At 36.1% G+C, this 24,977-nt stretch overlaps 2 protein-coding genes, 1 long non-coding RNA gene and 1 pseudogene across 4 annotated transcripts; 3 read left to right on the forward strand and 1 right to left on the reverse strand.

Annotated features, from left to right (window-relative positions):
- Nucleotides 1–1,028: 1,028 nt before the first annotated feature.
- On the reverse strand, nucleotides 1,029–3,487 carry LOC104701025 (uncharacterized protein At2g29880-like; annotated as a pseudogene). The gene is made up of 6 exons (XR_015596293.1): nucleotides 3,298–3,487; nucleotides 2,907–3,000; nucleotides 2,746–2,805; nucleotides 2,517–2,611; nucleotides 1,895–2,253; nucleotides 1,029–1,807 (listed from the first exon to the last, which is right to left on the reverse strand). The product of XR_015596293.1 is annotated as an uncharacterized protein At2g29880-like (transcript).
- A 773-nt stretch (nucleotides 3,488–4,260) lies between these two features.
- On the forward strand, nucleotides 4,261–4,790 carry LOC104701038 (uncharacterized). The gene has a single exon (XM_010416670.2). It carries the CDS (start codon nucleotides 4,306–4,308, stop codon nucleotides 4,669–4,671), a length of 366 nt encoding a protein of 121 aa, XP_010414972.1. The 5' UTR covers nucleotides 4,261–4,305; the 3' UTR covers nucleotides 4,672–4,790.
- Nucleotides 4,791–6,576: 1,786 nt separating this feature from the next.
- On the forward strand, nucleotides 6,577–9,220 carry LOC104701047 (GDSL esterase/lipase At2g19010-like). Its single transcript, XM_010416680.2, has 5 exons — nucleotides 6,577–6,898; nucleotides 7,435–7,559; nucleotides 8,111–8,335; nucleotides 8,438–8,684; nucleotides 8,807–9,220. Exons 1-5 carry the CDS (start codon nucleotides 6,658–6,660, stop codon nucleotides 9,013–9,015), a joined length of 1,047 nt encoding a protein of 348 aa, XP_010414982.2. The 5' UTR covers nucleotides 6,577–6,657; the 3' UTR covers nucleotides 9,016–9,220.
- Nucleotides 9,221–19,205: 9,985 nt separating this feature from the next.
- Nucleotides 19,206–19,713, forward strand: LOC147950305 (uncharacterized). The gene is made up of 2 exons (XR_015563843.1): nucleotides 19,206–19,377; nucleotides 19,478–19,713. It is a non-coding gene; the product is annotated as an uncharacterized LOC147950305 (long non-coding RNA).
- The last annotated feature ends 5,264 nt before the right edge of the window (nucleotides 19,714–24,977 follow it).

A 24,977-nucleotide genomic window follows, 5' to 3' on the forward strand; every position in this document is an offset into this window, starting at 1 on the left:
TTTTAACACCTTCAGAATTGTGTTAAAGCTCTTACTTATTGAAAATCTTGATCTCTGAAATCTAGTTTCAGCTGAAACATATCTTGAATTTTGACCAACGATGAACAAAAATGTGGCAAGCATTTCTTCAACTGAAACATATCTTGTGTCTTTCAAACCCATCTCCAATCTCAAAATAGAGCATAGATTCAAAAATGCTTCTGGGTCCATACGGTACAAACGTCGAAAAGTGTCACGTTTCTCATGAACCAATTGGTATTGTATGTATTCATGTCCAAGTCTTGAAGCTGGCTTTTTTATCTGGCGTGGTATCTGCAGAACGGAATATTGAATCTTCGCAATGATTGACAAAACCAGCATCATGATATCAATATCTAACTTGAAATTTCTCATCCGTCTTCTTTTTTTTCTAGCTTGTATCTCTTCGCTTTCATGAACAATGCGATCCATTATCGAAATCCTACACAAAACCATTGACAGACCTCATAAACAAAACATGTATTTTATAGAGAGAAACATCATCATATAGAGAAAGTTTATACATAAACAAGCATGTATATCATCGACTAGAGAACAAGCATGTATTATATAAAGATACAAAGAAAAACAAGCATGCATGAGGATGGAGAAACGTGTATCCTCGTACGTACATTTTTATATAACAATTAATTTAAAAAAAGAAGAACGTACGAGGATGCAACGGCTGCGGCTAGTGTGGAAATGGAGAACAAGCATGTACCAGGATGGAGAACATGTATTATATAAAGACACAAAATCATATAATAATATAACAATGTGGAGATGGAGTGAAGAACTTACGAGCAGCAACAGCGGAGGAAGGCGGCGGCTAGTGTGGAGATGGAGAACAAATGAGAGAAGGAAAGAAATCATATATATATATATATATATATATATATATATTCACCCTAATATGGTCTTTAGTTTTTTACCCGCCATAATATTGGTACGAACCATAATTTACCCGCCATAGGAAAGTAAAAGATGCAAATTTATGATTCTTTTGCAAATTTTGTTTTGGTTAAATATCTCTTGTTCAACTTTCATTCAAGAAACAACAAAAGAGTTGATTATTTTTAAAAGGAAGAAATGTCTTAAATCAAAAATAAAATAAAAAGAGAGCTCATAAGGTATTGCTAATTTGAAAACGAAAACTATTAAATAAAATAAAAGCCCTCTTCAATTTTTGTTGATGCATTCAACTTCAATCTCATGGTTTACGAAGGTTTCCTAGAATCCATCCCTTGCGATCTGCTATAGACATATGGACGAATCCATATTTCATACCTAAGCTGTGAACCAATGTCATGGCCTCATAACACAAACCATCATCCAAATCAGGAATTTCTTTGATAGCATCCCACACGTTATTAGCTTTGTCCTCAGCTTCTTTTTCTTCATTTTCCTTTTCCCATCTTTTTTGTATCATGCCAAAAATCTGCTGAGCTGAATCTTGCAGTTCATCAACAGCCTTGTTTGAGTTAAGTGCATCAGTTTCAGTTCTAGCCTTCTTTCTTGGAGGTAGCTTTCCCCCTCTTCTTGTCTCTAATGCAGAGAAAACTTCTTGAACAGATGTTTCTTCATATGCTATTTCTTCATCTTCTATTATTTGGTCACGACTTGAATTAGTTGTCCCTTCATGCTCTCTAACGTCATATGTATTTGTATCAATGGCATCACTTAATCCCACAGCATTCCTTCCAGTAGCAGTATTTGATTCAAAAATCATTCGTAAATCTCCAAAATCTTCAAATGAGTCATCACGCAGATTTGTTTTACCTGGATGAGCCTATTTGAAAATAAAAACATTTTAGTAATTTTGATACATATGAGCAACACTACTATGTTCACAAATTCTATGTTATAATTTGGTTACCTTCAAATAGTCAGCACATACTTCATCTGGAGCAGTGAATTTCTTCGTTTTAGGGTCCCACCCAAAACCAGAACTAAAACGAAAATGATCTGACAAGCCATTGTACTTATTCTTCAAGATCTTTAACCTATTTTTATACTACTTGAAGCTTTTGTTAATGCCAAGATTTTTGTTTAGTGTCGGTAACACTCTTGTCTCCACGGTTAATTTGCTGAACTTTCCATTACCATCACAAAAACCCTGATTGATTGCATCCACTAGCAGCTGTACTAACATCTTGCTTTCATGTTCTAACCACTGGTTATACTGACCTTTAGCTTTCACAGCCTGTGAATCTCCCATTGTAGTGTGTATGTTAACTATCCATACCATACAAAAAAAAACAAACAAACAATTCATGAGTTATGATATATCCCACAGATCTCAAACAAGTATTATTTATAAACTGGCTGGCCATCAAATCGATTCCAACTTAAGAAATTTCTTTCGTTGGTATGTATATCTATGGGATAACATACACACAAACATGTTTTGTATTCTCTATTTTCTTTATTCCCAAAGTGAGCAACATGATACAAAACGTGGAAATAAAGAAAAGTAAAAAGTAATAGAAAATACTCACTTTGACAGAGAAGAAAATAAACCTCAAGTATGATAGTAGGAGAGAAGAAAGCTGCCGATCTTGAATATATATATACACCAATAAACTAACCCTAGCTAACAAGAAAGGAAGGGGAAAAGCCCATATATTATAGAATTCTTTGATCCAAAAAGAGCAGCCCACTAATGCTAAAAAATTGCCAGAAAGAAAGAATGTCAATTTACATTAGTCACTGCATTCAGCGTGTTACCTCTGTATCGCAGCAGCTACATACTATACCACTTCCTTGCTTGTAACCCTGCAGAAGTTTCTGCGAGAAAAACAAGTGTCAGCAAAACCATTCAGACTTAAATTTGCAAAAAGAATAAACAGAGTTATTCAAATAATGAGGTTAACAAAAGCAATACAAACCTCTTCCATTTGCGGCCTCCAGAAACTTTCTTATGGCAGTCAATACCAAACAGATGAGAGGCCTAAGCATTTGCTATCATGGGTTCGTACAAATCTGATCAGAGAGAGGCCTAAGCATTTGCTATCATGGGTTCGTATAAAGACATGTTTTTTTTTTAACACCAATTTGATTTGATTCACGTTTGATGAATTTGATATCATACCATCAAATTAACACCAATTTCATCAAAAAGTGAATCAAATCTGCAGTTTTTTTTGGGTTTTTTTGCAAATTCAAAAGTACCTAAGAAATTTCAAAGGATTAGGGAAAATAAGCTGTAAGGATTCTCAAGAGGTTAATTACAAAACGATTTGAAGCTTTACTCAAGAATCAAGATACAAGACAGTTTACCTTATCTATTATGAAGTTCCAGATACCATCCATTGATTCCTGCAGAAGATGAACTCGATTACACATCAACAAATTATAGGATTTTTCCAAGAGAGAAAGAGAGAAATAGAGAAAGAGAGAGAGAGAGAGTTCGGCAAAAAAAAAATTGCTAGTGTGGAAGAAAAGTCGCTAGTGTGAAAAAAAATTGCTAGTGTTGGAAGTCGTCTTTTTTTTTTGTAGATCGAAGAAAAGTCTTTTCAAAACAAATATTTTAAAATATCACCTTTAGAGGTGAAATTTTGTAAGCTATAATTTTGAACTAAAAATGTTAGAAAAGTCTCATAGAATCCCATTCAATAGATTTTTTAAAAAAATTTGTGATTTTTTGAATAACAGTAGATTTGAAGTAAGATTTATAAATTATTGATTGAATAACAAGAGATTGTAAATAATTTTTATAAATTTCACATTCAATAACATAGGATTTCAGATGATTTTAAAAAATCATCAATTAAATAATAGGAGATTTAAGAATATCCCAAAATCTCTTAAAATCCCCGGTTCAATACACCCCCTAAGATTTATTGACCACAAATGATTGGAACATTTTCTTTTTTAGAGAGACTTCTTAGCTAAGTCAGCCTTTGTGGCTATTTCCATTTCCTCCTCTATTGGAGTATAAGACAATTCATTCTTTTGAATCAAGTTTCATTTTGCCAAAAATATACATTTATGAGAAAACTTTCAAAATTTTTCCTTATTATGAAAAAGTACATTTAGTATATAAAAAAAAATTGTTATGAAATTGCCCGGCCAATAATCTAACCCTCTATAATTAATCTAAAATTAGAGAGCTTTCCCAAATAATTGTAGTCTGCCTAAATTTTCTCATTGCTCTTTCTTTAAATAGCTTAAGAAAATCACTGGCCATATATCTCTAGTCACAATATATTATATATATGCATATATAGAAACATTACCCTTACCCCACAACAAACAATCTACACGCACAACAACAACAAGAACAAAATGTTTACAAAGTCAACTCTTTTACCTTTTCTTCTAATAATCATCTTCGTCTCAGCATCTCAGGCTAGTCGTCAACTTTGGGATGGTGGATTCAGTGAGATGTTTGGATCCAAATCTGGGTTTCATGGGTTTTCTGGATTTTCGGGGACCTCTGGTGGTTCTGGAGGAGGATTCGCTTCTGGAGATGTGATGAATCCGACACATACCTGCTCGGCGCAAGGACCTTGTAGCGGTAAGAAGCTGACGTGTCCCGAGCAGTGCTACAAATCAACCAACGTTAACAAGGATGGTTATAAAAGCACCAGCCGCAGTGGAGGATGTTCATTTGACTGTACGACCAAGTGTACTGCGTCTTGTTCAAATTAACATGTTAATTTGTATAACATATACATATTACATTTATTTCTTATGTTGTTATGTTATGTTATAGCACTATATAGTTTGTATATATATGAATATAATAAAACGGTCAGTTGTATTGGAGAGTTTGTTTCTTCCTTTGTATGGATCTTGATTAGCAGCTTTCTATTAATCTATGTATATGATATGATTATGAGAGAATCTCTTAACCTTACGTACATGACCTGATTTATAAGGCAAAGCTAATCAAGACATGCATGACAATATTGATCATTTATTTACGACTCTTAATGTACTAATTGATTGGCACTATATACTATAGGAGTTTCATTTCAAGTCTTTTTGAAGATGAACAAGACATAGCATCACATGGGTACTATATAATACTTTAGATTATGTAAAAGGATGTTATAAAGTTATAAGCCATTCATCAGATTCGTACGCATGTCATCACGTCTTACGTACGAATGTTAAAACTCTCACAAATTTTAAGAATCAAAACAGCCAAGTCTGGGCAACGCCTTCATTTGTTTTCGCACGTTCTTTATTAGTAAAATAAAATTTGTTATTTATATAGGTTCATTTGAGAGATCCGAATGATCATTATATCCAAAAGATAGATCTAATAGATTGTAATCTTAGTAATAATTATAGTAATTGTTGGTGCAGGATTTAGCACCCACGACATACCGATCTAAACCGAAGGTAAACCGAGTAACTTTGCACATCAATTAAATCGGAGAACCCCTTTTGGGCTAGCTAAACGGGCCTATAAGCAGAAGCCCGACGAAGACACTCGACCGCCTCCGAGACCGCCCTCTTAGCCTGACCTGATCATCAGAAGAGGAAATTTATCATATCTTTAATCCTTTAATCCGAGATTTATGGAAAATAGACTTATCTTGTAATTAATGCATTCATATAAATAGAGATGTACCCTCTCCTTGTAAAACATCCAACAATTAATACAAAACCCTAATTTCTACTATTGATTGAAAACCCTAGCTTGTTTTCCAAGAAATCTTAATCCTCTTTTAATTTCTAGCTTTGATTCGATTGTTGAGAGAGAGTTATTAAGTGAATTTCTTTATCTCTTCAAACAAATTCATCGTGTGAAACCCAGTTTCTACAATAATTTTAATTAACATTTCGGATTGTTGTTTATATTCTGTCTTCTCTAATCCGTTCATTTCATATCTTTCGTATATGCCTATATATATTAAGTGCTCATTGCATTTATTTAGTTTGTTTAGTTAGTTCTGCTACCAAAATTTAGTATATGAATAACATTTTAAATTATACCGATTTTAAAATAATAATTATTTGACGGCTGAAGTCACTTATGAAATTAGTTGTCAGGTGGTAAAAACTCGGATCACTCCCCGTTTACAAGAAATAGAAATTAGTCTCATAACCCTATTTTAATTATACCAAATTATAAAAAGAATAAATTGCGCATACTATAAGTATTTGTGATTTGAATGATTTTGTCGGATCACAATGACCACAAATACAATCATTGTCATTAGATCACCAATTCCATTTGGTGAAAATCTAATAATATCATTACCGAAACTTATTAATTTTAAATTAAAATCACCATTTTTTATTAGTATTATAGTAAATATGAACATAACTACACTTTTTTGAAACAAGGGAGTACAAAGTACTAGTATTATGCTTTGATGTGATGCGGATAGCTTAAACAAATTATTTGAAAATTTCTTAAAATAAAATCCGAGTAGATTCACTATCACAAATTATATGGTTAACTAAAATTAAAGATAATCCCAAAATCAAAATATTGTAGTCTCCCTTAATTATCTCATTACCCCTCCTTTAAATAGCCTTTTTAATACTCTTCATAGAATCAATTTCAAATTTAAACTTAAACTTCCGGCCTCTCTTATATCACAACTTCAATTAAAAACAGTTCTTACTTCAAAAAATATTTCTTCTGTTCAGTTTCTTGTTATTTAAAGTTTGAAACAAATGGTTAAAGGAATGTCTAAAGCTTTTTGGTTAGTTGCGGCCATCGTGTCTTCGGCGGCTACGGTGGTCTATGGGCAACAAGTGCCGTGTTTCTTCATCTTTGGTGACTCACTTTCCGATAATGGCAACAATAATAACTTGAAATCCAAGGCAAAAGTCAACTATTCACCATATGGTATTGACTTTCCAAATGGCCCGACCGGCCGGTTTACCAATGGCCGCACTATTCCGGATATTATCGGTTAGTTCCCGATTTATTCAATATACATTTGTATATCCTTTATCTAGTTTTGAAAATTGAGAAAGAAAATATTTTAAAAACTCATAAACAAATGAAAAAAAATCGTAATAGAAACTCTATAATTGGTATTCATCAATTAATACTTCGTAAAATAACATTTGATTCGTAAACCATTTTTACAATAATGTCACTAGATACAAGAGAATAACAAATATCTAGGTTAACACATATATTCAAAGTATCATTTAATCAAATATTTTCAAATTTTATTTATAATATATTAAAAAGTTAAAACTGTGACATCAACAGCTAGTCTCTCCATTTCGTACCTTCTGTGTTTCATTCATATGCGTAATAATTACGTATATTGAGATTTGAGAGACAAATACTTGTAGGTTCTATGCAGTTTTATTATTTGTATTATATTACGAAATTTGATGTCAAAAAAAAATCTTAGTCATATGTCTCGTATTATATATATGTATGCATATTCTTTACATGTGTTTGTGTAGATTAATGATGTTTTTTCTCGTTAGATGAACTATCGGGTTTTAAGGATTTCATACCGTCATTCGCCGGATCATCACCGTATCAAGCTCAGACCGGGATTAACTACGCTTCCGGTGGAGGTGGACTTCGTGAAGAAACTAGCCAACATTTGGTAAGAAGTAAGAACTAGACAAACTTATAAGTAGACTTCGTTTGGTGATAAATAACTTGCCGTTAAAATCTCATAAACTTTAGCTTAGCTCTGACCCAGTGGGCGATGCAGAAGTAATTTTTATATGGGGCACAATCTTAAAGAACTGATATTTTTGTTGATGTTAATAAATATACTACAACTTAGCATTTTTACTCGGGGCATGACCTTAAGAAACTGAAAAAAATTCTTGATTTTGATAGATATACCATACAACTTAGCTAATATTTACAAGAATTAAGAAAATGAGTATGGGGCACTTGCCCCACCCTCATAAGCCTAGATCCGCCCCTGCTCTGACCTCTGATTTCTTTGGAATTTGTTTAGTTTCAGTAGTTTTATTGTAATGCATGGGAGGATTTTCCCGGAGGTTATCTATCTTAACACTACTTTTGCTCATACGGGCTTAACTGTAGAGTTTTGATGAAATCTTTTAGTTGTAGTACCTTAATTTTTTAAATAACAAAACACTAATTATTGTAAACTGATGATATCTGGCTATATATATATAGGGAGGTAGAATCAGTCTAAGAAAGCAAATACAAAATCACAAGAGGGCGATAAAGAAAGCAAATGTATCATCAGAAAAACTGCAACAATGTCTCTACGCAATCAACATCGGAAGCAACGATTACATCAACAATTACTTTATGTCAAAGCCGTACACCACTAAGCGACGCTACACTCCTAAACAATTTGCATATTCTCTTATTATTATCTACCGTTCTCACTTGAAGGTAAAGTGGTACCATTTAAATATGTTTGTCATCTAACATATTTTTAAGATACTCGTTCATTGCTTATACTGAATTGTAATTATTTTGATTATGTGCATGTAGAATTTGCACCGTCTAGGAGCGAGGAAGGTGGCACTTTTCGGACTCAGTCAGATCGGGTGCACACCAAAGATGATGAAGTCCCACAGTGACGGTAAAAGCTGTTCCCGCGAAGTAAACGAAGCAGTGAAGATTTTTAATATGAACCTTGACGACCTTGTCATGGACTTTAATAAGAAGGTCAAAGGTTCAAAGTTTACTTTTGTTGATCTTTTCTCCGGTGGAGATCCCTTAGCCTACACTTTTCTAGGTAAACCGTATTGAACTCATGACTTTTAACAAGTTTTGGTTCCCTTGTGTTATATAAGAATATTTTAATTTTAATATAACAGTTGAACTAATTTTTCCACGCTCTTGTGATTTCATATATAGGATTTAAGGTTGGACACAAGGGTTGTTGCACCGTAACCCCGGGGGATGAACTTTGTGTCCCCAACAAGCCAGTTTGTTCAAACAGGACTGCGTATGTCTTTTGGGATGATCTTCACAGCTCGGAAGCCACCAATATGGTAGTGGCAAAGGGTTCGTTCGACGGACTCCTAACTAAACCGTACAGCATCGCCCAACTTGTAAAGGAATAGTGGCTAGCTCCTACACATTGACATGAAAATTTGATGACATTTTGATTTTGGTAGATCTTTAACAAGGACTAGTGAATGTGTATATATAACTCAATAACAAAAGTTTTTTTTGAGGCTAATCTCTGTCTCATTTAGTGGAAAGTAAAAAAAATACTCACATCTTTGTATATGAATTTAATTTCATAAAAGTTGAAATGTTGTTACATTTAACGGTTAGTTTTAGATTAGTGCAATTCTGATGCATTATAGGATTGAGTCTAAATTAATACATATAGGATTTTTTATATATGCATTGGGGATTATGATGACTATAGTCTTATAAACTTGCTGATAAACTAGGATAAATTCAATGCTTCGTTATTAGCTTTTTGATGCTTGTTGGGGTTGAGTTTGAAAACTAGAACTGAACCACACCTTCAATACTTATACCTGCATTTGAAACTTAGTCGAAGCATGGTGTGATTTGATTTCATTCCCTATCTTATTTGAACATAATACTGATTAATAATTATCAAGTAATGCATTGAAATTAAACTAATTAACACAACACACATACTTGGATTATCTTTTTCCTTTTTACCACATTTGTTAATCCAAGTAGTTGATTCCCATTATTGGAACAGCTCACCTGTAGTGACCCACATTATGTAGTATGAGAGGGACAGACGTGGAAGTAAGGACATGCCAAACTGAAAAGAAGTATCGAGAGATGACCGAAGAGATAACAATCGACCGACAGTCGATCAGTAAATCGATCAGCAACCATATGTGAAAATTGACCAGATGTTCAGTCGTACGGTCGATCGTACAGGCGTACGCGGGAAGGATAGGTCAGCTTACCAAGGGCCGTCGGAACTGGACCATGTCCGGGATGTGGGAAGGAACCCACTAAGTAGGATTTTTAAATCATAAAAATGGAGTTAGTGGAGGAGAACCCACTAATGATTTAATTAATTAAAATTAAGCACTAAGTGCAAAATATTCCACTAAGTGATTAATTAATCATAAAATGGGAGTAAGTGGAGGGAATATTCTCTTGGGAGCCACTTGTGATATGGAGTAGCAGGAGAGTGACACCTCACTCATCCATGAGAATCAATCATCAACCCTCCTTGATCCCACAATTTTTCAGAGTTTCCAGAATCTCCATTGTCATCTCTTTACATAAATAAAAGCAATAATAAAAAGTGAAATCTTACCATGGGAAAATCGATCAATGGCTTGGCGACTTTCTTCAAGACAAGAGTTTCTTCGTATGATTCTTTTCCTCTCCCTTTTATCACTTCCAATGAATCTATTTCTCCCTAATTTTCTAGGGTATCATTTTTTTTTAAATAGATCCCTTGATCTTTTTTTTTTAATTGGACAAACTTCCATGAAATCCAAAGTATGCACGAGTTTACGCGACATCCCTTGGCTCACTTCTTTGTTACCTATATTCTTATTCTTTTCTTCTCTTTTTTATTTTTTATTTTATTTTATTTTCTTTTTCTCTTTTTTTTAGAGTTACGAAGGGAAGAGAGAGGGGAACATAATTTTGAAGAAGTGCAATGTCTTGTGTGGCTTGAATGTAGAGATCTAGTCACATGTATACCAAATCCCACGGCTTGATAATTAAATCCGGTTTAGGTCCTATAAATGTTAGAGACAACGTTAGATCATCCGAATATCCATCGAATAGTGACTTTGGGGATTGTAGAGTCGGCTAACAGTCTTTCCGAACTTTGGTTATGTTGTCAAGCATAATCAAGATTCATAAGGGTGTTAATCCAAATCAAATAAATAGCTAGAATAAGATCATAATCCCCTACTAGTTTTGACTCAATAAAAAAAATGTGACTCGATAAAAACGTCATATTATTGATGTAAACAGTGGAAAAATGTCTCAAGTCAACAAAATAGAAAGTAGCATTATTATAGGATGGACATCCTTCCCCCCAGACCTAAATCACACCGTCCTCGGTGGGAAAAAAAGAGTTGAGGATTAAAAATCATAAGGAAAAGGTTAGGGTTTAAGAACAATGTCACCTTGATGGAATGATGTTGTGTCGACTCTTAGACGTTTTCAGGTTGCCTAAAAATTATCTAGAATTTGGCTGTGGAATGATGTGTGGTGACTAACCGTTTGTACTTCCTTTGGTTGCTTGACATCGAATATGAACTAGGCTAAGTCCATTCAAATTGTGTTTGATATATCTCTAAATGCATCCTCCTTGAAACAAAAACCTAAAACCATCAATAATAATGATAAAATAAAAATAGTAAAACATACCTAAGTAAATGAATGGTGATGGATGGTGGTAGGATGGTGTTGGTTTGGAGTTGTCTCACGGTACACGGATTAACGGTCGTGGACATCAGAAAATGATACGATGGGCATGGTACGCGGTACATATAAAAAATGGTACATGGCATTGGCTACGGTTGGTATGGCTGGTGGGGACTCTCGACATCGATCACATGAGGATTGTGATTGATCCGTTGCCTTCAGCGTACTTTGGTCATGTTGAAAATGGTCGGTCAGTAGGTGGACCTTCTTCTTCCCCTTTTTTTAGCTTTTCTGTTTTCTATTTTTTGTGTTTTTTTTATAAACCTGAACCTAAAATGCAAAAATATTAAAAATAATATAAAATAAATCCTAAAAATAAAAACTTACTAGACATGGGTTGCCTTCCAAGAAGCGCGCTTGTTTAACGTCGTTGGCTCGACGTTAGCTTGCTTTCTCAAGCAGGGTGAGGAGAGTTGGTTGTCCTTAGACAAGCTCTCTTGGATGTTTCTCCAGTGTAGGCATCAGGTGTCTCTCTTGCATAATCTTCTTCTTTACATCTTTGAGTTGTTGAAATGAATGGTTTAGCTTCATAAAAAATTTCTCCAATGATGTTGGTGAGAGTCATTCGTCGGTTAGGCCAGTCCATGACGTCTCCAGCTATGGCTAGGAATGCTTCTCCAATGATAAGTGGTGTAAACCTTCCTTTCTCAGCATGGATAACTTGAAAATCAGTTGGGACATTGCAGATTCCGAGTCTTTCATGAATGTCTCGGACCATTCCTTCGGGAACTGTGAATGAGGAGTTGGCGAGTCCTATGCGTATGTCTGAAGGTTGTAAGTGTCTCAAACCTATCTTCTTAGCAGCATCGGTTGTCATGATGTTGATACATGAACCAGAATCACATAATGCATCTTCGAATTTAACTCCATTGATAGAACAGGTGATAAGGAATCGGCCAGGGCTCTCAACTTTGTGTAGTGTTCGCAAATCTTTGGGTTCCAAAATCTTTAGGAACAGATCTCTAATGTCTTCTACTAATTCTCCGCTTTCCAAAAAGAAACGATAAATATCATGTTGGCACCAAGCATTCATATAAGACGTACCAAGGGGTAAAGCTTTAATGGCTTTGTTGAACTTCTCCAAGTCTTCCTTGCTAATGCGTCTTCTACGCCATAATTTTTGTGTTTCGGCTGGTGCGTTTGGATAGAGAGAGAGTCTCGCCTCTCTAAAGTGATCCTCCACATGTTCCTCAGTAATATAGCTCTCCATGAAGAAACGCTTCAATGAGGTTTTGCTCCATTTTTTTTTCGAATGAGATGTGGGGTGGAATAGCTTTCATCAAAGTCTTAAACTTGTCTCTTTGGGGCTCATCACATCTAGAGACTGTTTGAATCTCTGAAAACTTGACGATTTGGTGCTCCTCTCCTTCTCATACGATCGGCTCAGCTTCTGGTTCTCCTTGTTGAGGGTTAGAAAAATCGGATCCATCATCTCCAATGGACTCATTCTCATAATCGGTTTCATACTCCTCTTCTTCTTCAGCGATTTCTTCTTCTCCTAGACCTTATAGGTCTCGTGGTGATGAGGCTTCAAGATTTGTTACAACAAAACAATCCTTGGTAAGGATCGGAACTTCTTCTTCTCTAGAGATCTCTTGCAAATTGAGTTTAGAACTCTTGGTCTCCATCAAACCTTTTACCTTGCCTCCAACGAATTTTTCAAGTTATTCTTTGGATTCTAAGGTTGCTCCCAAGTCATGGTTTTGTAGAGGAGAAGTAGGATTCTCCCTTGTTTTTTTACGGCCAAAGTTTTCCTTTTCAAAAAGGAAACATGAATGTTTTCCCTTTTCGTCAAGGACTTCCTTTTTTCTTTTTTCTTCTTCTCTATTGATTGGAGTTTCTTCTTTGGTGTGTCCAGCAACACATGAGACTGAGCTCTCAAGATTATCTTCAAGAGACTTGATTCTCTTTTCAATGGTAACTTGCTTAGCTCCAATGTTAGACTAAAGTAGTGGAACAAGAAGACTAGTAAACTCTGCAGATAGAGTGTCTCCCAAGGTATCAAGTTGATTACCAATCTCTTCCACTTTGATTTCGGTTTTCTTAGCTCTTTCTTCATACTCCTCCATATGGTTGCATAGGTCGAGGGTCTTTTTAAGAATGGCTTTGGAATTATTATAGAAACGGCTCTCTAAGGCATTAGTTCTTAGCTTGCAATCGCTAATCTCCTTAGCGTTTTCTCTTATCTCCTTTCAATGCTGATTATGTTCTTCTTCAAGACAATGGAGCTTCTTCTCCATGGCTTCAGATTCTTTAGATCTTTGATCCTCTATGCTTCTAACTGTAACAGAAATGTCATCCATTTTTCCCAAAAGATTAGATTGGGCTTTGTCAAGCTTCTCATGTAACATCTTCATAGTCTCATCTTGAAGATCTGCTAACTGACTTATTAGGTTCAACATCCTTTCTTATTCATCTTTTTGTTGTGTAGACACATGAAAGTTATCTTGCTAAACTTGATGGGGAAATCGAATAGGGTCTCGGTAATGGTATGAGCGGTTTAAATTGGTTTCGACTCTCCATGGATAGGGTCTTTGAAAGCGTCTTGGACGGTAAATTGGGACAGGTTCCCAATCTTAATAAACATCATATGGTGCTGGGGATGGTCGGGTCCTAGGGTTAGCTTGGTAGAAAGCTTCTTCTTGATGTTGAAATCGTCGAAAATTGTTGTTTTCGGGAACTTCTTCATTAGGGATCTGATATGTTATGCAACAGTAGAAGTCTTTGAACTATTCTTCTTCATCTTCTCTAGTAGTTGATAGATCATAAGACTCATCATTCTCTAATGGCAAATCTCCATAATGGCATTCTATAGCTCTTTCCTCGAAATAAGCTTCTTCCTCATCGGTTGGGTAATCTTTTTCTCTAGTCCACTCCTTCGACTTGTTAGGATCGGTTGGGTCATCATGTGAGACTCCATATCCTTCTTCCGCATCAGTAGGTTGAAAGAATTGTTCATAACTCCAGCTGTTGCGTTCGTCTGGGTTGTTGAATAAGGTTTGTAAAGCTTCAATATTCCATTCTAGGCGGTTCTCGATGGTGTCAATGGTGTAACCCATGTTGATAATCTTCGTCCTATAATCATCAATATACTCCATGTTGTTTAAGAATTGATTGTTGACAGCATTGATTTGTTCCTCCAAGCGTGTAACGTCCTTGGTGATAGTCTCAATACTCATCTTATCCAATTTTGCATTTGGACTTTATCAGCCTCCTCTTGACTTGATATAAGCTCTTCCATCATATCATGAGCTTGTCTTCAGTGTGAGAACTCCTTGAAGTGATTGGTTTTCGAGTGTCATAGAAAAAAATTTCTTTCACATCGACATTCATGACTTCTTGCGGATCAAAGTGATGGTCTGTTGCAAAGCATGGCACATCCGCATGGTACGACGTGAAAGAATGGTCAGCTGGGTAGTAAGCTGGTCCCATGAATGATCCATCCTTGAGATTGTTGAGTGAGAGAGTGATACTAGTATTTTTGTATGTCCTAGCAGGTTTAATTAACCTTATGCAGTTGTAATATTTAAGGTGTCAATTCAGTTGGCAAACTTTACTGACAATTTAGATGCAATCAAGGAATCACAAGTCAAGCCAATTCAAAGAGTGGTTTTATGTATGATAAGAAGTAAACATGAGTGAAAACGAAAACGAGTCTAAGCAAGAACTAGATAGCAAGATCAGAAACGGTCTCAGGAATGCAATATCAATCAGGAAGATATAAGTCTTAAGGATAGGGTAATTGATGTCACTAGAGTCTCTTAGCCTACAGAGTGTTTAACAAGCCACAAGCAAGCTATCTCTAAACAATGAACATCACAAATTAGCTAATCCAATCTCTTGACAGAAGCTACTCAGACTCAACCACTTCCAAACCTAGCTCTCGCTAGAGAAACATGATCAAGCAGGCATGACGAACAAGTTCATTCACGTCAACAAACATCCTAGGCAACTAATCTCTTAGGCTAGGAATGTAAGTCTCTGGCACTAGTTGGTCAGACATTTCATCAAACACCTTTTGGGTGTGTTTATGTCTAAGACCTAGTTCCAATTGATCAGAGAGAAACTAGTATATCTAATTCTAGTCCAGAAGGGAATCATACGAATCTACACTTGAACAACCTACATACGAAGATCATCCACCTGATCTATCCCATCCTCGAGAACTCTAACACTACTCAGATCTAGAAATCATCATCAATGGTAAAGCTCAAAAAACATTGAATCAAGCATCATTAGATAGATAAAAATGGGATGAACAACTTTGTAGAAGAAATTAAATGCAAAAACTGAATAAACTCCAAGATATCAGATTACAAATTCTCAAAACATTTAGGTGGCTAGGTAAACCTTAAGGAAAAGAACAAAAACGAGATAAGAGATGTACTGAGCAAAGACTTAACAAAATGTATATATAGTCAAACATGGAAAGCCCTAAAACTTAAAACGACAAGGTAAAGAGTCGGTTAGGGAATCTCCTGAAGTGTGTGAGACAAGCATCTTTCTTCCTAACATGTGCGATCAATTCGGTGCAGCAAGGTGGATCGAGCGAGGTTGAGTGATGCGCGGCTCGAGCGGCTCGAACGGGTGGCTCGAACGGGTGGCTCTAGCGGGTGGCTCGAGCTATACATTTCCGACATCTCCTAGATACCTGAAATACTCCGATATGCACAATGTATGCAACGATGATGCAAGAACTACCTCAACATGCAAGATGTATTAAAGGCTAGAAAATGATGAAAAACAACTAGTTATCCTAGCTAAATTCATGGAAAATACATGCTAAGCAGAGGAAAAATATAGACATATCAGAGAGCGGCGACAAGGACGCCTAAGTGGTGGTACATGAACTGGTCGAGAGTGACCAAGGAAAGGACCTTGCAGCGAGTGAGCTTGTGGACTGGATGGGTCCTTGTCCGTGGCTCGATAATGTGGGATGAGTTGTGCGGTTGTGAGATTCTCAAAATCTCTTGGGAGAGCGTCGATGTTCATCCTCAAGGTCTCCTGAAACAAGTGAAAATCAAAAAGAAAAATTTAAAAGCACGGTGTCCTAGACGTAACTCTAGTTCCCAGACTCTTGTAAACAAATAATCTCTCCCCGGCAAAGGTGCCAAAAAGCTTGTGATGCGTGTGATATTTCGATTCAAAATCTTTTACCTTAAAAAGATCACACGACTACTGCAAGTGCAAAGTTCATCGGTAGTAGTATTTAAGGATCGATCCCACAGAGAGAGAGAGTTGTTGTTTAGAGAATCCACCAGAAGATATGCAAGGCTAGGACTCAATAAAAATGATGTTTTGGTTGTCACGGACGTAAGTAAGCAATAACGTAAATAAAAAGCAAGTAAAATAAATGAGACAAGCGTTGGGCATCAAGGGAAGTCGCAGGGGATCAGTGATCTATCTATCTAGGAAAGTTTAAGATTAGTTTGTTTATCTAAGACTCGGACTACGAAACACAAATGAACTGTTAACTTATAGATCACAAGCTAGCTGTCTAAGATCTCTATACTTTGTTGCTCAACTTTCGCAGGCAACGACGCATAGATCAAAGCATTTAAAACAGGTTGGAGTCTAATCCATGCCACGACACACATCTAAGCTAGGTTAAGCACAAGTGCAAGTTTTTGGTGACGGACACACACTTTAGATCATAGTTAATTCATGAGGCTAACTTAAAGCATTAAGCAAAGACTTAGAATTAACGTATAGAATAAACACAATATAAATCTAACAAATCCTAAAAATTGCCACCTAAATTAAGATCATCCCCCCCCCCTTGATTATCCCTTTAGACCCAACTAGAAAACTACTCTAGCATGTTTAAGGGAATCATCAAAGCTAGGTTTAAACAATTCATAAACATAAAAGAATAAATAGAGAAAAGGGTTTTAGATATAACTTCAATGATTTTCAAACAAAGTTGTAAGGATCTTCTTCCTTTAGAAAACTAGAACAAACGATGGAACAAAGAAATAGAAAGAGTTGGTGGATCTTCAAAGGCTTCGAGAGAGGGATGAAAGAGAGCGTCAGGTTGTCGGTTGCTCCTCTTGTCGTGTCTCTAGGCTGCTCCAATGATTGCACACACTAAACCCTAGGTTTATAAGAGTATTTATAGGGGTTTTGAAGGCTTAGGGTTTTATAAGGATAGAAATGTCTTTTCTTGTTGAGTGCAGACAAGGGGTGACTGAGGAAGGTTTTGGACCGTCATGACTCTTCCGCGTCGGGCCGCCGTGATGGTTGCTAATTGGGCCGTCATTAAAGTCCACTTGGCTTCAAACTTATCTTATCGTCGGTTTATGACACATCTCGGTAAATCGGGCATAACTTCTTAGTGAATGAACAGATTGATTTGATTCTACTTCGAGAAGAAAGATTGTGTATAACACGTCAAAATGTGTGTTCTGGAAATTCTTCAAAAGTGGCCGTAAAGCTCTGAATATTTCATGAAACATATTTTCCTTGTCTTTTGGTCCTTTTTGCTATAAAACCTGTAAAATTTTCTTGAAACCTAGAATACTTGATAATATAAATTAAAGCCTTGAAATCATATCAAACTCTTCCTACATGTATACTAAAACGATAGCTAAAATGGGTAAAATAATGATGTTATCCCACTGAAAAACTGATTTATTTTACAATTGGGTCGACACCAACCTTGTCAGCAGGCGGCTGATACTTGTTTCCCTGATTTGTTTGTGTTTGTTTGTTGCTTATTTAACATTAAATATCAGTTGCTTATGTGTATAGCCCAGTAGATGAGAGGATTGTCTAACTAAGTGTTTATGACAATACTCATGCATCTCAATTTGTGTTTGTGGTGCAGGAAAAGGCAAAGTGTGATCGTGGAATCAAGGGGATAAAGAGGAGGATGATCTAGAGGCTTGGTTGTCTGTTCTATGTTGTTGTTAGGTTGCTATGATGGAATGTAGTGGTCTAGAACTGTTTTTTAGGTTGCGGTTTCATTGTTCTATGAGTTGGTTATGTTATTTGGTATGGATGATTAGATATTACTGAATTATTTATTCGGTTATTTAATTCATTGGTTTAATATTTGGTTATTTCTGCTGTTTGGTTTGATTGTGGTTAGGTAGTTGGTGAATATAAGATCACTAGATTATTATTATTATTTAAAAAAATGGGTCGGTCGTTTCAGGCTTTCACTAATCCCATGAATTTGAATAGTGTCAATTTTCTATTACGTATACAAGTAGATATTGTGGACTGATCATCCACCAAATATTTTTGTTATCAATATGCAACCTTGATTTTTCGAGAGTATTTAGTTAATTGATGATGGTAGTGAAACCATGCTATGTAATTGACATAAATGACTCTATATGTCAAAGTTCGTATCGGGCCAACGAATTATCATGAGTACTCTCCATTACAATTGGTTTGTATCATAAACAAGAGATATTCCATCTGAATGTGTTACACATGTAAAGTTGATCCACCACATTGATTAAGATGGTATTTGAAAGAATGTTGGAAATATGTTGGATATAAATCTTTCTTGATGATTGAATATCTTGAGATGCAAAGGCTGTTTTTTTCAGTGAGTCAGTCTTTCCAACATTAGGGGGAGGAAATAAACAGCTGGAAAATATATATATTTGAAGAAATTATATTTATAGGGAAATAAATCAAAAGATTATATTATTTTGCATATTTGACAAGGAAAGATATTGTTTATTCAGTGAGTCAGTCTCCCAACATCAAAGCAAGAAAATAAATAGCTTGAAAAGAAATATATTTGAAGAAATTATATTTGTAAGGAAATAAATCAAAAGATTATATTATTTTGCATCTTTGACCAGGAAAAAAATATTTAACATATTTAGTGTTGTTATATATTATATATATATATATATATATAATCAACTAGGTGAAGAACAACTCATAAAAAAAAATTTGAGGGAATATCACTAAAATAATTGCTATCACTATGAAAACTTTCATGACATTTTGTTTTACCATTATGTTCATCATATCTTTTGTTCATTGTCTTCATACAACTGCTAAAAGTCCAGGTAATTGTTAATTATTATTCATACCTTCCTTTTGTAATTATCATCATGATGACTTCACTCTTTGTTATTGGGTAGTGATTATTTTCAATATTGTATGTAGGTTATCAACCTAGCCGATTTGCGCGATCACCAATCAAATGCTACAGGGATAACGAGTGTGAAAATGAACTCTGCAGTCATACTTGTTTTAATATAGGATATAATCATGGTTTTTGTCTTGGTAAATCAAGATGTTGTTGTGAGACTATTTGATATTATAACTAGCACTTCTAAGATGAAATGATGTAATCACATTTATTGGTATGTGTTTAAAAATATAAATCTATAATTTTCACATGTTTTTGAATTTACAAAGAAGATCTAGAGTGGAGTACATAAACTTTACCAGATCAAAGTTAGATTCATTTTCAAGCCATAGATTTTCTGCAAGTTTAATAAAAGCTAATATAAGTTAATAATTGAATATAGAAATGCAGAAAATTAAAAAATAGTGTATGTGTTTCATATATTGACTATATTATTCTGAATCTTATATTCCCTCTGTTTCATAATAAATAATGTTTCATAATAAGTAATGTCTTAAAGAATTATTTTCTTCATATTCTTTGATGTTTTCATAATGACTTAGATTTTTGGGATATTTTCAAAAATACCCTTTTGAAAAATACCATTGTTCTGTACCCTTTTGAAAATACCCCTTCGCTATACACTTTTGCAAAAATACTCTCTCTTGTTTTCCATTTTCAATAATACTTTTTTCTACATACAAAATGACTAAATTATAAACTCCAAACTCCAAATCTCAATTTCTACTCCCTCAAAACAATACCCTAAATATAAAATAGAGAACCCAAACCTTAAAAATATTTCTGAAAATCAATTTAACAGATTGTAGTCGTGCAAAAGAGAGAAAAAAACTTAAAATGGCGAAAATGATATTTTTGAAAAGGGGTATCTATAAAAGGGTATTACTAATAATTTCAGTTAAAGACTATGTAAAATCTGTTGTTATTTAATCAAGATTTTTAAAACTTTGTTAAATTTTGGTGTTATTAGTTTGTGATTTGTATAAAACCACTTAAAATCTTAATAAATCTAGGGATTTTAAATTCTGAATTTTATATAGACAACAAAAGTTTTGTGTTATTCAACTAAAAAAAACAATCTAGGATTGTAGACAAATTCAGTTATTATATTATTGGTTTATTATTTTATACACATTTTCACACAATAAAGTAATAGAAAGTATCATTAAATGGAGATACTGTTTGGGAGACTTTACAAATTTATATAAAAACTAATCAATAAGATTGTAGAAAAATCTCTAGCAATCCTTTAAAATCTTTCACTTATTCATTTTCTATGATTTTATTCAAATCATCAAAATTCTTTAGAAATTAGAACCATATAACACCCCTTAAGTTAAGCTAATATTAAGGTAATTTTACAACCATCAATACTGATCAAGTAATGATATTTAGAGAACTTTTTCAGTACTAGTAAATTAATATTTACAGTCATAGAGGAATTTACCCAATGTGCTACAACAGAAAAAAGCTTCTAAAATATAGAGGTTTAGTGTAACATCCGTGAACCAAAATGTGAGTTTTTGGAAGGGGTGTCGATCGACACCATAGGGATGTCGGTCGACACCAATAATATTTGGTTCGACCAGTTCGTTTTAATTCGCGATTTTGGGTTAGTTTGGTTTATTTGGGTTATCTAAACCAAATATATAAGTGGGAAGCGACGAATTGAGGGTTTAGAGAGAGTGTTATATCTCCGTTTGCAGAAGAAAAGGGAGAAAGGAGATAACTTGGGGATTGAGAGGTTTTTGGCTTGTTTTAGGTGATTTTGGTGAGATCTGTAGCTGTGGAAGGGAGAGTTGTTGCTGGGAACGAAGGAGAAGCTTGTTTAGGGATTATTTCCACCGTTTCTCAACCAAATCTTCCTGTAAAAGAGGTGAGTGCTTGACCATGGCTGATCTAAGCCTGAGTTCTCTTTTGTTTTGGTTGTTCTTTGTTGTTTGTGGTTTTTTGCTTGCGTGGGTTGGTTAGTTTCATGTTTCTATAGGTTCATGTGGTGTTTGGGAGAGTTTGGGATGGATTGGAGGCGCTTTGGAGCGGAGGTTTGTCGTTTGGTTTCGTGCAGATCGTGTCTGCGAAGGTGAGGTCGATCGACACCAGTTAAGTGTCGGTTGACACCATGTTTGTTGAGTGTCGGCTGACACCAGACCTAGTGTCGGTCGACACCGACCTAGTGTCGGTCGACACCAGACCTAGTGTCGGTCGACACCAGACCTAGCGTCGATCGACACCGGACTCAACTGAGACTTGTTTTCCTGGTTTGATGTAATGTTTTTGTTTGGTTTGTTTGTCTTAATATTAGAATCTTAGTTGCTTGTGTGTATAGCCTAGTAGATGGGAGGATGGCCTCACTGAGTGTTTATGACAATACTCATGCACCTCAATTTGTGTTTGTGGTGCAGGTAAAGGCAATGTGTGATCATGGAATCAAGGCGATGAGGAGGAAATGACCTAGGGTCTCTTTGTGTGTTGTTGATTATGATATTGTTTATTTTTGAACCTTGGTTAGAGTGTTGTTAGTTCGTTGGATAGAATGGATAGGAATGTTATTGGATTGATGATACATTGGTTTTGTATTATTGGTATGTTCCCGCCGTGCATTATGTTTATTGCTGGTTTATTAATGAGTTGTGGTTGGGTTGGGTTAATTAAGTAGTATGGGATGCTTAATTATATATTGTATTAATTATTAAAAAAAACGGGTTGGGTTGTTTCAGTTTGGTCTTAGAGCCCTTACGGTTCTCGGGCGGTTAAGTGGATTGGTATTAGAGTGGTTTAAGGGAATTTAATTCGTTGAATTATTTTCCTGTTGGTTGATGCATGATGATACGTGATGGAATTGATTATGAGTAATTAGTCAATTTGTATGTGGTATGGAATCCTAGTGTCATCCTCTTCGAGCCTTCAGTGAGATTCCACGGTAAGATGTGTGCTTTGTGTGTGGTTGTGAATTGTGTGCTTAGCTTTCTATTTTGAGTAGTGCAGATGGCTAGAGGTGGTGCTGTTGCAGCTCGTGGAAGTGGACGTGCTCGTGGACGCGGACGTGATCGTGGACGCGGACGTGGTCGTGGTAGGGGGAGAGCCCCAGTGGTTAGTGATGTTGTGGAGCAGAGTGAGATAGTTGAGGGTGTTGGCGAATCGCTGGGCTTCCAAGAGGGGTCCACGAGTGTGGCCGGTGGTGGTATTGATAGGACCATAGGCACCGAGGGGGTCGGTGTGGGTGGTGTCATTGCTCGAGTGGCCGGTGGTGCTAGGGTTCCGGGTGCGGGAGTCCCAACACGTAGATCTCCTGGAGAAGGTGTTGACCTGGCACGCTTGTTGAAACAACTGTTGGAGTGGACACCGGGAGTGGTACCGTCTCAGGCTTAGGTAGTACCGCCAGTGGCGGTAGAGGTGCAGCCAGTGGCTGCGGGTGTAGGAGTTCATTCTCAATATATCAGTATGCTGAGGGAGATGAACTACATTGGTACCGAGCGGTTTTTGGGAGGTATTGATCCTACTATTGTAGATGCGTGGAGTACGAGGAGTTTTGGGTGGACATAGGGGTCCACAACCTGAGTGGTGATGCTCAATTGTGGTGGAGATCAATGGCTGCTAGGAGAGTGCAGAGGGAGATGTCTTGGGCTGACTTCATCGAGGAGTTCAACCGCAAGTATTTTCCTAAAGAGGCATTGGTCCTGAGTTGGCCGATTTTTATGGCTTATGCTCCTACTAACCATGAACCACACCTGCCATCCCTACAACCACCACACAAGCCACGAGAGTAGGCACCACACCAGCGACCGGATTAGTCACCACACCAGCCAACACCTCAGCTGCCAATTCTCCTTTATCTAACACTTCTTCCACCGTATGAACCTTATTTGTATTTCCCCTCTTTTAGGATGATGATCTTTTATGTTCTAAACTCTCTTAGGATGATGATTTGGTATGATTAGGATGAGCTTTTGGTATGATTAGGATGATATTATGGTATGATAAGGATTATCTTTTGGTATGATTAGTATTTTTAATTATCAATTTCATTTTAACTAATAGTGTTTTAAATTGGAAATTAACCAATATCAAACATGTGACCAGTTTCTGACCAAACCAAATGAAAAATAAAAACTCTAAACTCAGACTCTTGTAATTAATCCCAAAACTTTCCCACTATAGAACTTCAAATATGGTCAAAAAATAGTCCTTCAGTAAACTTCGTTGCATTTTAGTCAGAAATGTGCAACTCCCACTACTAGTCACTTTATATACGATTAAACTTTCTAGTCACTTATATACGACTATACTTTCTAGTCGGAACTAAGTCGCAAATAAGAGACTATGTTGCGATGTTTTTTTACGACGGATTTAAGTCCAGTTATCATACGGCACGACGAGCAGCACCACATACATTTCAGGTTCTTGGTTGTGGTGCAGAGATTACTCCTCTCTTGGCCAGTGTTTGGCAGGTTAAATGCCCACCTAAAATACAGCATTTTATGTGGCAAGTTTTGTCTGGGTGCATTTTCTTTTCATCGAATTTGCGACAGATGGGTTTCGTGTGTGATTTGGGTTGCGCACGGTGTAGTGGCCCTCACTACAGAATAAAACTTTCCTAAGGAATTGAACAGGGAAAGGCTCAAAAAGGAAGAGAGATCAAAGCAGAAAAGAATTGCCGAGAGATATTCGAGGAAAAGTAAATCGAGCAACAGGCCGATCAGGTTGTCAAACCAACGGACGTACCAGCGGACAGTACCGTAACCAAGGAGGGTTACGGGAAACGGGAAGGAACCTGCTAAATAATATTTAAATCAAAGTGGAGTTAGTGGCTTTAGTGGAGTTAGTGGATGATTAATTAATTAATCAATAGTGGAGGATTCCACTAAGAGATTGTTTAATCAAATTTGGGAGAAGTGGAGGGGAATATTTCTTATTTTCACTCGACTTTGTGACATGGAAGAAGGAGGGAGAGACACCTCATCTCCACACTTTGGACAAGTGTGAGAAGAGTGAATGTGGTGGCGACACATACCCCCTGCGTGTGTCATGAAGAAGTCGCTCACACTCTCTATATAAGTCACTCATTTTTTCACTTGGGGAAGAAAAAAAGAGAGTTTCGCCCAAAGGTTGTTCGAGTGAGAGTAGAGAGAAGCAGAGAGAAATTTTCGCAAGTGTGAAGCTTGGATCGTTTATGTGCTTAGTCTGCAAGAAGAGTTGTTGAAGCGAGGAAGAGACTGAGTTGGAGTAGCTGAAGATCTGCAAAAAAACTGTGAGTTCAGGGAGTATATCTTCGATCTACTTTGGTGTTGGTAGGCCAAACTAGAGTCGACCTGCATGTGCATATAGTTGCATTCTTCTTGATTTCTTGTTAGTTTTCTTGTGGTTTTCCATTTTAGTTGGTGAATTCCATGGTAGATCACAAACGTTGATAGAGATCCGTTTGTTTGATCTATTGCATGTGAGGAGAATTCCATGGTAGATCACAAACGTTGATGGAGATCCGTTTGTTTAATCTGTTGCATGTGAGGAGAATTC

Source organism: Camelina sativa, chromosome 1 (assembly GCF_030686135.1).
Source record: "Camelina sativa cultivar CO46 ecotype springtype chromosome 1, ASM3068613v1".
NCBI classification, from domain to species: Eukaryota; Viridiplantae; Streptophyta; class Magnoliopsida; order Brassicales; family Brassicaceae; genus Camelina; species Camelina sativa.

Bases quoted from the DNA above. Each gene is read 5' to 3' on its own strand.
- LOC104701038 (XM_010416670.2), top strand. From the start codon at position 4,306: ATGTTTACAAAGTCAACTCTTTTACCTTTTCTTCTAATAATCATCTTC.
- LOC104701047 (XM_010416680.2), top strand. From the start codon at position 6,658: ATGGTTAAAGGAATGTCTAAAGCTTTTTGGTTAGTTGCGGCCATCGTG. The intron at 6,899-7,434 runs GTTAGTTCCCGA...TTTTCTCGTTAG, and splicing joins CACTATTCCGGATATTATCG to ATGAACTATCGGGTTTTAAG. The intron at 8,685-8,806 runs GTAAACCGTATT...TTTCATATATAG, and splicing joins CTTAGCCTACACTTTTCTAG to GATTTAAGGTTGGACACAAG.